The 17104-nt window shown below is 45.7% G+C and overlaps 1 protein-coding gene across 6 annotated transcripts in view; it reads left to right on the top strand.

Moving 5' to 3' along the window:
• The window catches only part of FLNC (filamin C), an 83177-nt gene that overhangs the window by 7112 nt on the left and 58961 nt on the right, over positions 1–17104 (top strand). For all 6 annotated transcript variants that reach the window (XM_081956764.1, XM_081956766.1, XM_081956763.1 and 3 more), the window contains exon 2: positions 13423–13671. In XM_081956764.1, coding sequence (XP_081812890.1) covers positions 13423–13671 — 249 coding nt within the window. The remainder of the gene's footprint in view (positions 1–13422; positions 13672–17104) is intronic.

The following is a 17104-nucleotide window of genomic DNA, read 5'->3' as shown; positions in this document are numbered from 1 at the left end:
GCTCTATTCTGATTCTGAACCAGTGGAGAAGAGAAGCTGGTGTCCTGTTTCCTTGAAGTTTGACCCCCAAACCAGATATATCTGCCTCTTTGGGAGAAGCTTGATCTCCTCCCAGGCTCCACAAGACATTTTGGATTCCACTGCCCTCCGTCAGAAAATCTTTTTGTGTGCTCATTGTCTATTTTTGGGCATGGATTCCTCACTCGGCCCCCTGGACGTCCTGCGGGGAGATTCCTGACCAGCTTCTGCTGCAGACTTGCTTGCCTTAACAAGCGACCCCCGTCCTTCTAGGAAGGAACAACGGCGTTGGAAGGGACCTTGGAGGTCATCTAGACCTCCAGGTTGGGAAGCTGCAGCTAGCGATCTTCTGCTAGGTTCACACAAATATTCCATTCAGTTCACTCTCTCTGTGTGTGTCTGTCTGTGTGTGTCCTTAGTTTCATTGTATTTGCGTTGGGTAGACTTCACTTGGAAAGGCTGTCCAGTTCTGGCAGTTCATTCATTCAATTTATTTATTTTTAAAATATTTTTTTATTGAATTTATTGAAACATTAAAAAAAACAAAAGGCAAATTTCCACCCATTACAGCCAGTCCATATCAGTATCATTGATATAATTTGTATTTATATAAACTCTATTTCTATGTTCTCTAATATACTCCAGATTATATAATCACTTAAACTATCATAATATTTACAGATATATATATATATATATATATATATATATATATATATATATATATATATATATATATATATATATATATATATATATATATATATATATATATATATATATATATATATATATATACAGCATTATCGTATTTGTTGTAGATAATACTTAGTTCTTATGCAGTATCTTGCGCCTATCATCGAACCATTTAATGCCATCTGTTCCACACTTTACAATATACGTGCAGTGCATCTAAAGCGAAGGTAGAGAAGCTGGATTGGACAGAATGACAGAGTTGGAAGGGACCTTGGAGGTCTTCTAGTCCAACCCCCTTCTCAAGCAGGAGACCCTACAACATTTCGGACAAATGGTTCTCCAGTCTCTTCTGGAAAACCTGCAGTGTTGCAGTACCCACAACTTCCATTCTCTTCCTAAAAACTTCCACTGGTTAATTGTTCTAATTGTCAGGATTAGAACAAGTAACAATTAACTTCTCTCCTTGATTAGTTTCCATCCGTTGTTTCTTGTCCTGCCTTCGGGTGCTTTGGAGAATAGGTTGACCCCCTCTTCTTTGGGGCAGCCCCTCAAATCCTGGAAGACTGCTATCACCTACAGAATAGCAGAGTTGGAAGGGACCTTAGAGGTCTTCTAGTCCAATCCTCTGCTCAAGCAAGAGATCCTACACCATTTCAGACCAACGGCTGCCCAATCTCTTCTTAAAAACCTCCAGCAATGGAGCAACCACAACTTCTAGTGGCAAGCTGTTCCACTGGTTCATTGCTCCCACTTTCTGGCAATGTCTCTTTAATTCTAAGGTTCAAGTTCACTTTCTCCTGGGATTGCATCCAAATTCTTTAATCACACAGCTAACAGGAGGGGTCAGAGGGACCCTACATCTATGGGGCAGATCCTAAGCAGAGGGCGGGGGATGGGAAGTCCCAAAATGCCAGACATGTCTCTCTGGCTCAAATTTGCTCTCAGCTGTTGAGACGCTCCACCCACCCTTGTCTTGATGGAACCAGGATTTGGACAGGTGGGATAACTCCGGGGGGGGGGGGAGAGAAGGGGGACATTCCTGCATCTGAAAGTCTCAAACTCCCTCCCCCTACCGGTATCTTTTGGGTGGGTGGGTGGGGAGAGAACTGGAATGCCACCTGCTCCGAACTCTTTCGGAGTTTGATCAAACAGTGCAGGATTTGGAGCGACCAATTTCTTAAGCGCTTGAGTTGTGTTTAATTTTCATGGGACTTTTTCCCTTCATTATATTTTTACAGCTAGTTCTCCACTTACAACGATTCCCTTTAGCGACCGTTCGAAATTACAAAATCATTGGAAAAATGTGACTTACGGCCGTTTCCCACACTTTCAAAACCTTTGCGCCGTCCCTGTGGTTGCGTGATCCAAATTCAGACGGTTGAATTTTGAACCTTCGTGAATACGCACTGATTGCTAAGCGCACTGAATTTTGACCGCGAGAACCCTTGCAACGGTCCTAAGTGTGAGGAGCTGTCAGAAGTCACTTTTTAAAGGGCTGTTGTAACTTCGAACGGCTGCTAAAGGAATGCTTGAAAGTTGAGGATTATCTGGGAATCAAAGACATTTGATTTCATGTATTTATTTCCCGTATTTTTCGGACAGTAAGATGCACCGGAGTATAAGGCACACTGGAGTATAAGACGCACCAAAGATTTTGAAGAGATAAATTTAAAATAAAAAGGTTTTGTCCTCCCCAGCAGCAATTTGCAGGCCTCCCAAACCCTCTTCTGCACATCCATTTTTGCAAAAAACAGGATGCACGGGGCAGAGTTTCGGAAGGCCAAAAATGCTGCATTCAGTGCATGAGACGCACCCAGATTTTCACCCTCTTTTTGGGGGGGGGAAGTGTGTCTTATACTCTGAAAAATACAGTATTTTATCAAATTTCAAATTTCCACGCCGCCCCCTCTCACTACCAAGTGACATCGTCTTGGTTGCAATACTATTGACGCCGTGGTGGTATCCAGGCTGTTTGGACGGGTTCAGGCGAATCGGTAGTGGCTTGGTTTGGTTTGGTTTATTTGGATTTATATGCCGCCCTTCTCCAAAAGGACTCAGGGCGGCGCACAACATTAAAAAAAACACATCCCAAAAGTTAAAAAAGATTAAATCCAGTGGATTAGTGGCGACCCGCGGATGGCTGCCTACCCACCCCAGCGCTATGCCGTCCTCTTTAAGCCACGTTTTCTAAGCCGCGCACACGTGGGCAAGCCAGGTGCACAAGCATAGCGCATGCGTGCAAGGCCGTGCACTCACATTTTCAATGCACGGCGAACCGGTGGTAAAATTATGTAAAACCTACTTCTGCATTGACGGTAGAATAAAACAAGGACGCAGTCAGGCATTTACAAGCTAAAAAGGAAAAGGGAGAAGCCAGATAAATAACAAATAAAACTTCCGAGTCGAGATACAGCCCTGCTTTAAAAAAAAAAAACCAGATAAATAACAGATGAAACTCTTGGAAGAGTCAAGATACTAACCCTTGGCAGCTTTGTAGATGACGGAAGGCGAAAGGATACAGTAGCAAAGAATATTGGAGAAATAGAATATACCGGTAAATATAAATAGAGAAATTATCTCCTTTTAAAATCCAGGCACCAGCAAAGGGAAAAAACAACCAGAAACAACCATTTCACAGCAGTTGATTGACAAAAATCTCCTGGGTTGGGGGTGCCAGTCATGTGACCAAACAGAAGACACCCCTTAATACCCGTAAAAGGAAGGCAGCTCTGCTATTTTGGGATTCAGGAGCCGAAGGAATCAGATGTTGGGAGACAGAATTTAAGGGGAGGGGGGAGGCGGAGGGGCGTTGGTGGGAGAAAGAAAAGTCGACCCTCGTGGGAAAGAGAGGAATCTTGTGACACTGACCTTGGCCCCAAGAATGGATCCCTGGCCCCAGAGGTTTTGTGTAGCAGCAGCACCCCAAACCCCAGGCGTGAAATGCTACCGGTTCGGGCCAGTAGTAAAAAAATGCTACAGGTTCACAGAACCGATGGTAAAAAAATACTAAAAAAAGTTTTTAAAAGTTTTAAATACTTTTTTAGTACAGGTTCTCTGGAAACGCGGGGGTGGGGTTGGAAAGAAAGAAAGAAAGAAAGAAAGAAAGAAAGAAAGAAAGAAAGAAAGAAAGAAAGAAAGAAAGAAGAAAGAAAGAAAGGAATGAAAGAGACAGAAAGAAGAGAGAAAGAAAGAAAAAGAAAAAAGGGAGGGAGGGAGGGAAAAAGGGGAAGAAGGAAGGATTACAAACCTGGCATTAGACGGAGCTTCAGAGGATAATCCAGGGCTGGGAGGGACCTGGAGGTCATCTAATCCAACCCTGCTCCAGCAGGACATTGTTAAAGTGAGTTTCTGTCTTTTGATCCCCCCCCCCCCCCGTTACATGACTACATATCCATGCCCACCCAGTCACATGACACTCCCCAAGCCACACCCACAGAACCGGTAGTAAAAAAATTTAGATTTCACCACTGCCACACCCAAATATATGGGTCAATCGTCTGATGAGCTTGCATTGACTCGGGTGCTGATTTAATTCTTTTGCTGCTGAGTTCTGCAGTCCCAGCTCAATTTTTGATTATTTTTACAGCAGGGGTATCCAATCTTGGCCACTTTAAGAGTTGTGGACTTCAACTCCCAAAATTTCCCAGCCAGGCTGTCTGGGGAATTCTGGGAGTTGAAGTCCACAAGTTTTAAAAGTAGCCAAAATTTTACATCCCTGCTATAAAGCAAATATTTGGATTTTTCTACCTGGCTAAAGGTTTAAAAAAAAGCTCATTTCTATACAAATGCAAAGTCAATCAGATGGAAGGGGAGTTTTGACTAATTTGTGCCAAGTTTTGTGATGAATAAGGGTTCCTGCCTTGGACAAGGGGTTGGACTAGAAGACCTCCAAGGTCCCTTCCAGCCTTACGATTCTATGATCCTCTTGGTCACGTGATCAAAATTCAGACGCTGAGCAACTGGCATGTACTTACGACGGTTGCAGAGTCCTAGGGTCACGACTTCCCCATTTGTGACCTGACAAGCAAAGTCAGTGGGGGAAGCGAGATTCACTTAACGACCGTAATACTTGACAATACAGTGATTCACTTAACGGCTGTGGCAAGAAAGGTCGTAAAATGGAGCAAACCTCACTTCACTGCTGTCTTGCTTAGCCAGGGAAAACTTTGGGCTCAATAAGTCAAGGACCAGCTGTATTCGCCACCCAAAATCAGTTCGTGTGAAACGGAAATAAAGAAATAAAACAGAAATAGATTTTGTCAGAAGAATAATTTGGGGTTCCAATTTGAGCCGGGGCTGCAGAAGAATAAATAAGCATGGAATCCAGACAGCTGTGAGGAAAGAAGAAATATTTATGCCCTAAAAGCAAAATAATTGAGCTTGTCCTGGGTGGGAGGTGTCCATGTGCCGCTTGTGGGGTGACACATGAGGTGTGCTTGTGTGTGTAGGTATGTTAGATCTCTGAGAGATCTAATTTCATTCACTCTGTTCGTGTTTGCAGGCCTTAACCTTTGATATGTGGATTGGGTCCAGGGTCACTTATTTGGGGTTTTAGAGGACGTTTGCTCATTTTAGTGGATTAATTTAGCTTCAACTCAGCTGCCAACCATCTAGGGGAGACCCTGGTTCTCAAACCTTTGTGGATTCTGTTTGATATTTTTAAGGGAAGATGGGATAAAGAATGAAATATGAATGAGGCATGGAGATACAAGATCCCAAGGGAGGAGTAGGGAAGACGTGCCAAAAAGTCAACAAGAATTGAAATTCTAAAACGGGCAAGAGATGACGGACAGAAATAGAATAATACCGAATGTAGGTTTTGTTCTATCAAGAATTAGAATAGAAGTCCAAACTAGAAAGGGGGAAAACATTATTATGCATATTACTATACAATACTTTAAAATTAATATGCAGATGTAAAGATTAGAAGTTGAAAGATGATTTTACTACGCACACTCAAATAATATTCCTAATGGTGTATTAAAATATTGAATAATTAAACGATGAAGGGTTATATTCGTGCTGGGGCAAATACAACATGTTAATAACTTCAATTTTAATATTTATCATATTATAATTATGTGATTATTAATGGAACTAATATTATCAATATTGCCACTATTATTATGTATCAAAACTAACGATACCCAGCTGACACACTGTTCATGTATTCCATACTTAAAGATAAAGGTAAAGGTTCCCTTTGCACATAGGTGTCAGTCATTCCCGACTCTAGGGGGCAGTGCTCGTCTCTGTTTCAAAGCCGAAGAGCCAGTGTTGTCCGAAGATGTCTCCGTGGTCATGTGGCCGGCATGACTAAACGCTAAAGGCGCACGGAACGCTGTTCCCTTCCCACCAAAGGTGGTTCCTATTTTTCTATTTGCATTTTTTACCTGATTACGAACTGCTAGGTTGGCAGAAGCTGGGACAAGTGATGGGAGCTCCCTCCGTTATGCGGCGCTCAGAATTCGAACCGCCAAACTGCCGACCTTTTGGATCGACAAGCTCAGCATCTTAGCCACTGAGCCACCTATTCAATGCTTACCTATATTTACGTATATTTAAAAAAACTAAATATATATATATATAACCAAAAAAAAAAGGAAGAATAAAATATATTCGGATATGAAGTTCTTCACAACAGACTTTTAACAGCGGTGCCAATCCAGAGGGGTCGAAGGACTCCTGCCACGCTTCGCAGTCAGTAATCAGAAAAGGCATATTGTCCTTTGGAGGATTAACTGTCCTGCCAGCTGATCCTAGGAGACAATCAGCGGCTTTCTCATTAAGACTTGTGGGCTTCAACTCCCACAATTCTCCAGCCAGCCTAGCTGAAAGTCTTAAAGTTGCCAAGTTTGGGGACCCCTGTTTTAGGGGGTGGCTTGGTGATTTTTGCCTGCGGCTGCAGATTTTTAACTTTGTGGTCCAGGAAACTGTAAGAGTGTTTGGAAAAAACGCAGAGTGGAACGGACGCAAACTATTTTTTATAATATGTTTTTTTACAAAGCCTTTTAAAAAATCCAAATGTCTTTTTTCATGCATCATTTTTTTTTGCATAATATGTTTTTATGCAGGCTTTTTGGTTATCCCAAAGTTCTTTTTTCATGCAAAGTTTTTTTTTGCATAATGCTTTTTTATGCCTTTTGATAGCTAGCTAGCTAGCTAGATTGATATGATATGATATGATATATGATATGATATATAGATAGATGATAGATAGTTAGATAGTTAGATAGTTAGATAGTTAGATAGTTAGATAGATAGATAGATAGATAGATAGATAGATAGATAGATGATAGATAGATAGATAGATAGATAGATAGATAGATAGATAGATAGATAGATAATACCACTTGATAAGGTTTTGATAAGGCCGCACTGGGAATATGTGCATCCCGTTTTAGTCGCCCCAATATAAATAAAGATGTTGAGAGTGGAAAAAAGTGCAGAGAAGAGCAACAAAAATAATTAGGGAATTGGAGAATTAAAACATACAAAGAACGGTTGCAGGAATTGGGTATGTCTGCTGTGATGAAAAGAAGGACTAGTGGGGACGGGACAGCAGTCTTCCAATATCTCAGGGGCTGCCACAAAGAGGAGGGGGACAATTTATTTTCCAAACCACCTGAAGGCAGGACAAGAAACAACGGATGGAAACTAATCCAGGAGAGAAGCAACCTGGAATGAAGGGGAAAACTTCCTAACAGTGAGAAAAATTAACCAGTGGGACAACTTGCCACCAGAAGTTGTGGGTGCTCCATCACTGGAGGATTCCAAGAAGAGATTGGACAACCATTTGTCTGGAATGGTGCAGGGTTTCCTGCCTGAGCAGGGGGCTGGACTAGAAGACCTCCAAGGCCCCTTCCAGGCCAGCTCTGTTATTTTGTAATTTTGGAAAACGGATAGCTCTTATGAAGGCTCAAAGCAAACATTAATCTTGTGTGTATGAATTCTTTTTTTCCTCTCGGATAAGAGGAGAAGAATTTGGGGAAAAGGAAGCTATTGATGCTACTTGGGGATTTCCCCCAAATTTTAAAATGTGCGGAAACGTCGCTGCAATCCCATGCAGGCTTTGGGGTGTGTGGTTGTGTGCGTAAGAGAAGAAGAGGAAAACTCTTCTTGCCAGATTTTCCATTTCTCTCCACATTTCTAGCTGTGACACTACAGGCAGTTCTCCACTTAACGACCAGAGTTGAGCCCAACCTTTCCGTTGTTATACGAGACAGTTGCTAGCTGAGTTTTGACAACCTTTCTTGGCACTGTTGTTAAGTGAATCACTGCAGTTCTTCAGTTAGCCACACGGTTATTAAGTGGACTTTGCTCATCCAAAGGTCGCAAAAGGGGATCACTGCGACCGTCATAAATACGAGTAAGTTGCCGAGCGTCCAGATTTGGATTACGTGATGCCGCAACGGTCATATGTATAAAAACAGTCCCTTTTTTCAGTCCCGTCGTCACTTTGAACGGTCACTAAATGGGCTGTTGTAAGTGGAGCCCCCACTTGGGTGGCTCAGTGAACGGCTGCGGTATTTCGCTGAACGACGGTGGCGGGAAAAGCCGTGAAACGGGGCAGAACCCCCCCCCCTGGCTGTCTCGCTTAGCCACAGAAACATGGGGATGGATTGTGGTTGTAAGTCGGGGACCGGCAGTCCCTGATTGATTTGATTTGACAGGCCAGGCAATCGAAAGACACACACACACTCCCACATCGAAAGGGAGCTGGGGGAAGACGGGGGGGGGGGGGAACCTGGGGAAAGAACAATAAAACTAAAAAGGAGGAAAAAGATTGGGAAGAAAACAAGGGAAACAGAAAGCTAGATAAATGGGTGGAAAGACGAGAACATGAAAGAAGGGAAATTTCTGAGAGACCAAGAGAAGGAAAGAAGGAAAAGGATTTATCAGTAGAATAAAATCAAATATGTTAGCATTGATAAGGGTATATAGTTAATACGATGTGAGGGAAATAGATGAGTACTGTTAATCGCGGATAATTAACTCAAGTGAAAGGTTTATTATAAAACATTAAATCTGAGGAGATAGGTGACTTAGACTAAGACGGAATAAGAGATGGAAAGGAAATGTTAAATTGGATTAACTTGCAGGGGCAAATCACGATATTGTTTATTTATTAAGAAGAAATTAAATCTAAGATGGAAAACATGGAAAGGAAATCAGAGTATATGGCTGAAATTGGAAAGGGAAATAGGATGTGAATTATGCACAGGAGAAGGTGTTAAGGGTGGAAAATCCGGGCAACATTTATTTGTTTATAAAAGAAGTTAAATATATACTAATAAATAAAAATAAAAACAAACTTTCTTTTTAAAAAATGGAGACGGGTGGGGCATCTCGGCTGCCGCACCCACAATTTCGTGCAGGCGGGGCCTGTCGTAGCCCCCCCCCGAATCTGGTGGGCGCCAGGTTGGGGGAAGGCAGCATCCGTGCGTGGCTGGGCGCCTGCTGTGGCTCAGCTGATCTCCCCCGAGAGGCTGCTCGACTTTCCGCGGCCCCTGCAGCCGCTTGACCTCAGGGCTCAGCTATGAAGGGTGGGGCCTGCCTGTGTGTGTGGCTGCAGAGGAGGAGGAGGGGGCTTCTCAGAATAAATGAGTGGCTCTTTGCCGTGTGTGTGTGTGTGTGTGTGTGTGTGTGTGTGTGTGTGTGTGTTCCCTGACTGCTTCCTTAGAGAAAAACCCGTTACTTGTGTGGGAATCTTCAACAGGCGTCGATCCGGACAGTTTCTTGCTGATCTTAGCAGAGGTTTAGAAACATTTCCCCCTTTCCCTCCTCACCCTCCCACAACAATCCTGGTGGGTACAGGGGGTCCTCGGATTGACGACCGTAACGGAGGCCCAAATTTCTGTTGCTAAGTGAAACATGGGTGAGGGGAGCTTGGCCTCACTGTGCGACTTTTCGTGCCGTCGTTGTTTTAAGTGAATCGCTGCAGTTGTTCGGTTGTTAAGCGAATCTGGCTTCCCCATGGACTCGGCTTGCCAGAAAGGCCAGGAAAGGGAAATCCTGTGACCCCGGGACAATGCGACCGTCATAAATAGGAGTCTGTTGCCGAGTGTCTGAATTTTGAACACGGATGGTGCAACCGTCGTAAGTGTGAAAAACGGTCATAAGTCAGTTTTTCCAGGGCCGTTGTAACCCTTGTAATGGTCACTAAATGAATTTTTGTAACTCGAGGACTACCTGTAGTCAACATTGGGGTGACTGAGGCTTTGTTTCTGGGTACCCCCAAATCTAACTCGTTTTTTCCCCACTCCTGGGACTCCACCTCCCATCATCCCCTGCCAGGTTTTTTGAAGAGGGGGAGTTTTTTTCCATCTTAGGGGTCCTGGCAGCTGTAATCTCCCCCCCCCCCCAGGCGTCCATGCCTGTGCAGAGCCCTGGAATTCGTCAAATGAAGTTATGAATCATCAAAGAAACAGAAAATGCTTTTAAAATTATCGGCCAAAACTCCTTCAGGCTTCGGTCTGGCAGAGAGATTTTTCCAGGGAAAATGTCCGGCTTTTGGGCCCTGCTTCCTGGTGTTCCTGTGCGCAGGGTGCCCTCTGAGGATGTGCAGAGTGTTTTCCCTGCACTATCGGTTGGGAATCTCCACTTTTTGTACGTGCGGTTGGACACAAGAAAGCAGGACTGGCTTTTCAGCCTCCCGTGGGTGATTCAGTCAAGGGTTCAAAAAGGCTTTCTCCCCACAGCTCCAAATCCCCTTTGTTCTGTTCTGTTGTCTTCTCTTCTATATTTTATTATTCTCTTCTCTTCTACCCTACTCTATATTTTATTATTCTATTCTATTCTCCTCTTCTCTATTCTATTCTATATTTTTTATTCTATTTTACTTCTCTTCTATTCTCTAGCCTATTCAATATCTTCTCTTCTCTCATCCCCTCCTCCCTTCTTTTTCCTTCTTCTTTCCCCTTTCCTTTATTTCCTCTCCTCTCTTTTTTCCTTCCTTTTCCTTCCCTTCCCCTCCCCTTTATTTCCCCTCCTTTTCTCTCTCTCCTTTCCTCCCCTCCCTTTGTCTTTTCCCTTCCCTTCCCTTTCCCTCCCCCCCTCTTCCAATAACCCCAGGATTCGCCAATAGATGCCCTTTGCCCAAGTGCCCATAAATGCTCTTTTTTTCCCCAAAAAACTTTTTTTTTATTTATTTTTAATTTTCAAAACAAACATAAAAATCCTCCTCCTTTACATACTGTAGAAAGTGTATCAGTTGGTTACAAAAGGTTTTTGTGCATCTCTTCTACCGTCATCAAGGATAATTCATATTAACTCTGGTATCTTAACTCAAATGTTTATACATATTACCATCATCATACCTCCACTTTTATTTGACTATAATTGTTTAAACGCCCTTCATCATGAAATATAGCAACATTTAGTACATAACTGCTCTTAAGCCACTTTTTCCCGGTGCCGCTTTAACTCTGGTCACTCAACGAAGCTTTGGATGTCCAGGATTCCCCGTAACGAATCCAGCTGGGTCTTTCCCAACCACCGAAGGCTGCTCCACCCTAGACAGGGACTCTCCCCTTTGGTGGTGGGGGGCGCACCCAACCCACACGAGGAAAGGAAGAGGGTTACCTGTGGCATTAGGAAGCCGCTGACGATGCATCTGGAGAAGCACAGCTGGATTTGGCCAACCTTAAAAAAACAACGCTGCTAGGTTGGAGAAAAAGGAAATTTTTACTCAATGCCGCCAACAGCCAAAGACAACCACCGTCCCCGGATGCCTGCTGGCACCAAACCCAGACCAACACCTGTTCCCTTCCAAGCCGGATGCTCCAATCCGGCCCCCTTTTCTTCCGCTGGACGGGCGTCCAGATTGGGAACAGGCCCCTAGCAGCTGTCCTGGGTGGGGGAGGAGAAGGTTTTGCAAGGGAGCCAATTCGTGTCGTCTGTGGGAAGTTGCAAAGTGGGGCAGTCAGAGGATGCAAAAAGCCTCTAAAAGGCATCGCAGGCGGTCCCCGACTGACAAGGTTTCCTTTAGTGACCATTCGGAGTTACGACGGCCCTGGAATACGTGACTTGCAACCGTTTGCAAGGAAGGGAAAAATCTTGTCATCTCAGATGGCGGAGGATGGGTTGTGCACTCAGAGGAGGCGAAAGCTGCTAAAGGACATCGCAGGTGGTCCCCGACTTGTAACTTGTTTGTTTAGCGACCGTTCGGAGTTACGACAGCCCTGGAAAAAGGGACTGGCAACTATTTCTCACCCTTACCATCCTTACGGCATCTCCGTGGTCACTGGGTCAAAATTAACTCGGCAGCTGGCTCATATTTACGACGGTCACAATGTCCCAAGGCCCTCCTTTGGAACCGTCTGACAAATGACCTGATACGTTTCTTTAAAAAAAGATAGTTCCTGAGCATGCGCAAAAGCCCTTTGCTGCGCCACTGGGTGGTCCCCCTCCCCTCCCCAAGGGCTGGTCCTGAGGTTACAGATGAGAGAATTTGCAAAAAAGAGGCGTTTCTTCAGATTCTTAAGCAGCTGGCCAGTGCTGTGAAATGGGGAAGGGTCTGGGGCCAGGAGAGGCTCCTCTGCTTCCCCACTCCTCCTGGCATCCTGAGAGGCATCTGGCCCTGGGAGGGGAGGGGGTGTCGCCGGGCAGGGGCTGCTGCCAACATCTGCAGCCCATTTCCTTCCTGGGCACCATCCAGAGAGCAGACTTTCCACTGGACGGCTCACTTTTTCCCCTGGTGAAGTTTGTGCGTGTGAAGGATTGTGAACATTTGCACGCTTTGGGGAAAGAGGGACCCCCCCTCCTCCCTCTGCCGCCCCCCCCCCTTTGTTTTGGAGAAAACAAGCAAGTCAATCTTGGTCTTTTGGTCTTTCAGGGAAAGACTTTGGTTTTAAAGTACTCAGGTTTTGGAGTTTAAAATCTTGGATTCTGTGAAAGCCTAATCAATTCGTCTGTCAATCTCTATCATCTGTCTCTGTCTGTCTGTCCATCCATCCATCCATCCATCCATCCATCCATCCATCCATCCATCCATCCATCCTGTCTATCTGTCTATCCTCTATCCATCCATCCACCTCTATCATCTGCCTGCCTGCTCCTTCCTTCCTTCCTTCCTTTCTTCTTTCTTTCTTTTTTTCTCTCTTTCTTCCTTTTTCTCTTTCATTCTTTCCATTCATCCATCCTTCTATCTATCCTCTATCCATCCATCCACCTCTATCATCTGCCTGCCTGCTTCTTTCTTTCTTTCTTTCTTTCTTTCTTTCTTTCTTTCTTTCTTTCTTTCTTTCTTTCTCTTTCTCTCTCTCTGGCTTCCTTCCTTCCTTCTTTCTTTTCTTCCTTTATTTCTTCCATCCACCTACCTACCTACCTACATTTTTATTCAGGTAGTCCCAACAAATTTCTGTTGCCAAGCGAGACAGTTGTTAAGTGAGTTTTGCCCCGTTTTGCGACTTTCCTTGCCACAGTTAAATGAACCACTGCAGTTGTTTCTTGTCCTGCCTTCAGGTGCCTTGGAGAATAAGTTGACCCCCCTCTTCTTTGGGGCATCCCATGAGGCTGCTGCCATGTCCCCCCCCCCGTCCTTCTTTTCTCTAGACTGGCCAAACTCAACTCCTGCAGCCGTTCTTTGTATGTTTTGGTCTCCAGGCCTTTGATCGTCTCAGTTGCTCTTCTCGGGAGCGATGCCCTGGAGGGTCCCAGGTGTGTGGAGAGGCCCTGACCGCTTCCTCTTTTCTTCCTCCCCTGCAGACAGCAAGGCCATCGTGGACGGCAACCTGAAGCTCATCCTGGGGCTGATCTGGACCCTCATCCTCCACTACTCCATCTCCATGCCCATGTGGGAGGACGAGGACGAGGAGGACGCCAAGAAGCAGACGCCCAAGCAGCGCCTCCTGGGCTGGATCCAGAACAAGGTGCCCCAGCTGCCCATCACCAACTTCAACCGCGACTGGCAGGATGGCAAGGCCTTGGGAGCCCTGGTGGACAACTGCGCCCCAGGTGAGCATGTGTGGGGGGGGGAGGGAGAGGGGGGAGGGGAGAAATACAGGATACCCCCCACCCACCCACCTGCCCAGGACGGTCTTACTGGACCGGATGCCCTGCAGATTGATTGACTGAGTGATTGATTGATCGAATCTGGAGAAGTTTGCAATACATTTAGCCACAAAGGATAGACCATTTATCTTGTCATCCATCCATCCTTCCTTCCCTTCCTTCCTTCTTTCCTTCCTATCTCCATCCATCTATACACCTCTCCCTCTTCCTCTCTCCTGCCCTTCCTTCCTTATCTTTCTTCCTTCCTTCCATCCATCCCTTCTCCTTCCTTCCTCCCCTCCATTCTTCCTTCCTTCTTTCTCTCTCCTTCCCATCCATCCTTCCCTTCTACTTCCTTCCTTCCATTCCTCCTTCTCTCCTTCCTTCCTTCCCTCCATTCATTCTTCCTTCCTTCATCATCCATCTATCCATCCTCACTCTCCCTCCCTCCCCCTCCTTCCCTCTCTCCCTCTCTCCCGCCCTTCCTTCCTTAACTTCCATCCATCCATCCCTTCTCCCTCCCTCCTTCCATTCTCTTTCCTTCCTTCCTTTCTTCTCTCTCCTTCCTTCTTTCTCATCCATCCATCCATCCATCCTACCCTTCTCCTTTCTTCCTTCCTTTCCTCCATTCACTCTTCCTTCCTTCCTTCATCATCCATCTATCCAAACTTGCTCTCTCCCTCCCCCTCCTTCCCTCTCTCCCTCCCTTCCTTCCTAATCTTCCTTCCTTCCTTCCTTCCATCCATCCATCCCTTCTCCTTCCTTCCTCCTCTCCATTCTTCCTTCCTTCTTTCTCTCTCCTTCCCATCCATCCTTCCCTTCTACTTCCTTCCTTCCATTCCTCCTTCTCTCCTTCCTTCCTTCCCTCCATTCATTCTTCCTTCCTTCATCATCCATCTATCCATCCTCACTCTCTCTCCCTCCCCCTCCTTCCCTCTCTCCCTCTCTCCCGCCCTTCCTTCCTTAACTTCCATCCATCCATCCCTTCTCCCTCCCTCCTTCCATTCTCGCTTTCCTTCCTTCCTTTCTTCTCTCTCCTTCCTTCTTTCTCATCCATCCATCCATCCTACCCTTCTCCTTTCTTCCTTCCTTTCCTCCATTCACTCTTCCTTCCTTCCTTCATCATCCATCTATCCAAACTTGCTCTCTCCCTCCCCCTCCTTCCCTCTCTCCCTCCCTTCCTTCCTAATCTTCCTTCCTTCCTTCCATCCATCCATCCCTTCTCCTTCCTTCCTCCCCTCCATTCTTCCTTCCTTCTCTCTCTCTCCTTCCCATCCATCCATCCATCCATCCCTTCTACTTCTTTCCATTCTTCCTTCTCTCCATCCTTCCTTCCTTCCTTCCTTCATTCCCTCCATTCATTCTTCCTTCCTTCATCATCCATCTATCCATCCTCGCTCTCTCCCTCCCCCTCCTTCCCTCTCTCCTCCCCTTCCTTCCTTATCATCCATCCAAAATGGTTGTTGCAACTCCGAACAGTCACTAAACGAATGGACCACCTGTATTGTAAGTTGCCCAGAGATACCCTTTAAATGTTATAAACAAACAAAATAAGCAGTTTCAGCCTGCCCTTAGCTTGACAAGAAAGAAAATCCATAAGAAGGCTTATAAAATCGCATCGGCATGGAAAATTCCGGAAGGGACCGGATGCCTCTCTCGTGACGTTAGAAACAAAGCCCAGGGAGATCACAAAAAGGATATTTTCCCTCCACATATCCAGGCAAGGATTTACATATCCCTCTCTGGAATTTGCTGACTTCAGGGTTTCCTGGTAGCTGCTGCTGAGATGATTTAAATCAGTATTTCTCACTCTGGACAACTTTAGGGGGGGGGGTTTCAACTCCCAGAATTCCCCCAACCAGCTATGCTGGCTGAGGAATTCTGGGAGTTGAAGTCCCCTCCCCCTCATAAAGTTGTCCAGAGTGAGAAGCACTGAAATTTCTCCTTCTCTGCTTTGTCCTTCTCTTCCACTGGAGGTTTTTAAGAAATTGGACAACCATTTGTCTGAAATGGTATAAAGTTTCCTGCCTGAGCAGGGGATTGGAGTAGGAGACCTCCAAGGTCCCTTTCAACTCTTTTATTCTCCTCCTCCTCCTCCTCCTCCAACCTCACCCCCTTCTAGCACTGATGATGTTACCTAGTTGGGTCATAAAATGTCTGCAAAGAGAGCACCAAGGACCCCAGAGTTCAACCTTGAGCCAGGAATATTCTCTTCGGTTGGGACACAAACCCGTTTTGTTGGCAGGGGGCTGTCCATCTGTCCATCCTGGACTTGACAAGCAGAAGGGGTTTGCCCTTCTCTTGCCTTTTGCTTCTTCTCTTGCCCTTTTTTCTGCCCTTCCCTCCCTTCCTCTCCCCTCTCGCTGCTGCACGGGTGGCTGTCTTGGTTGCAATCTAAACAATCTGGAAGCAGATTTATAGCCCTGGAGACACGGACGAGACACACACGCACACACGCACGCACACACGCACACACACGCACACACAGAGTTTGGAAAGCTGGCCAAATTTGGACATGCTCAGAGGCCTCGCTGGATCGGTGTGTGTGTGCAGAAAGATCCTGGCTAAAATGGATCTAGTCTGAAAGTTTTTCTCCACCTTCGAGTACAGAAGAGTCCATGGGGAGGGGGGGGGGGTCAAAAATGTACCCTTCTTTCCTTCCTTCCCTCCTTCCTTCCTTCCTTCCTTCCTTCCTTCCTTCCTTCCTTCCTTCCTTCCTCCCTCCCTCCCTCTTTCTTTCTTTTTTTCTTCCTTTCTCTCTCTATTTCTCTTCTCTCTCACTTTCTCTTTCTCACTTCTTCTGTCTCTTTTTCTTCCCTCTTCCTTCCTTCCTTCTTCTTTCTTTCTTTCTTTCTTTCTTTCTTTCTTTCTTTCTTTCTCTTTCTTTCCTTCCTATCATCATCCATCTATACACCCTCCTTCTCTCCCTCCCCCTCCTTCCCTCTCTCCTGCCCTTCCTACCATCCATCCATTCTTCCTCCTTTATTCCTTCCTTCTCTCCCCTTCTTCCTTCCCTTCTTCCTTCCTCCCCTCCATTCTTCCTTCCTACCCTCTTCCTTCCTTTCTCTCTTTCTTTCTCTTCACTCCCACTTTCTCCTTCTCACTTTTGTGTCTCTTTTTCCTCCCTCCCCCCTCCCTCCTTCTTTCCTCCCTTCTTTCCTTCCTTCCTTCCTTCCTTCTCTGTCTCTGCTATTCTTCGGCAAAGAAGGGGCTCACTTAACCAACTGAACCAAACCTTTGGCCGTCGATTGACTCAGGGTGCAGCCCTCTGATTTTTGCCCTGAACAACGACCCTGTAGGGTAGGCTGGGCTGAGAGCGAAGGACCCGCCTTAGAGTCAGCCAATGTCCAGGGTTGCTGGTGGATTTGAACCCCTAACCTAATCCCTGTGGATTCCC

This window comes from Natrix helvetica (assembly GCF_964273705.1).
Source record: "Natrix helvetica genome assembly, chromosome: 6".
Classification (NCBI taxonomy): Eukaryota; Metazoa; Chordata; class Lepidosauria; order Squamata; family Natricidae; genus Natrix; species Natrix helvetica.
Note: the sequence above shows the minus strand (reverse complement) of the source record. Positions and strands in the feature narration are given on the sequence as shown.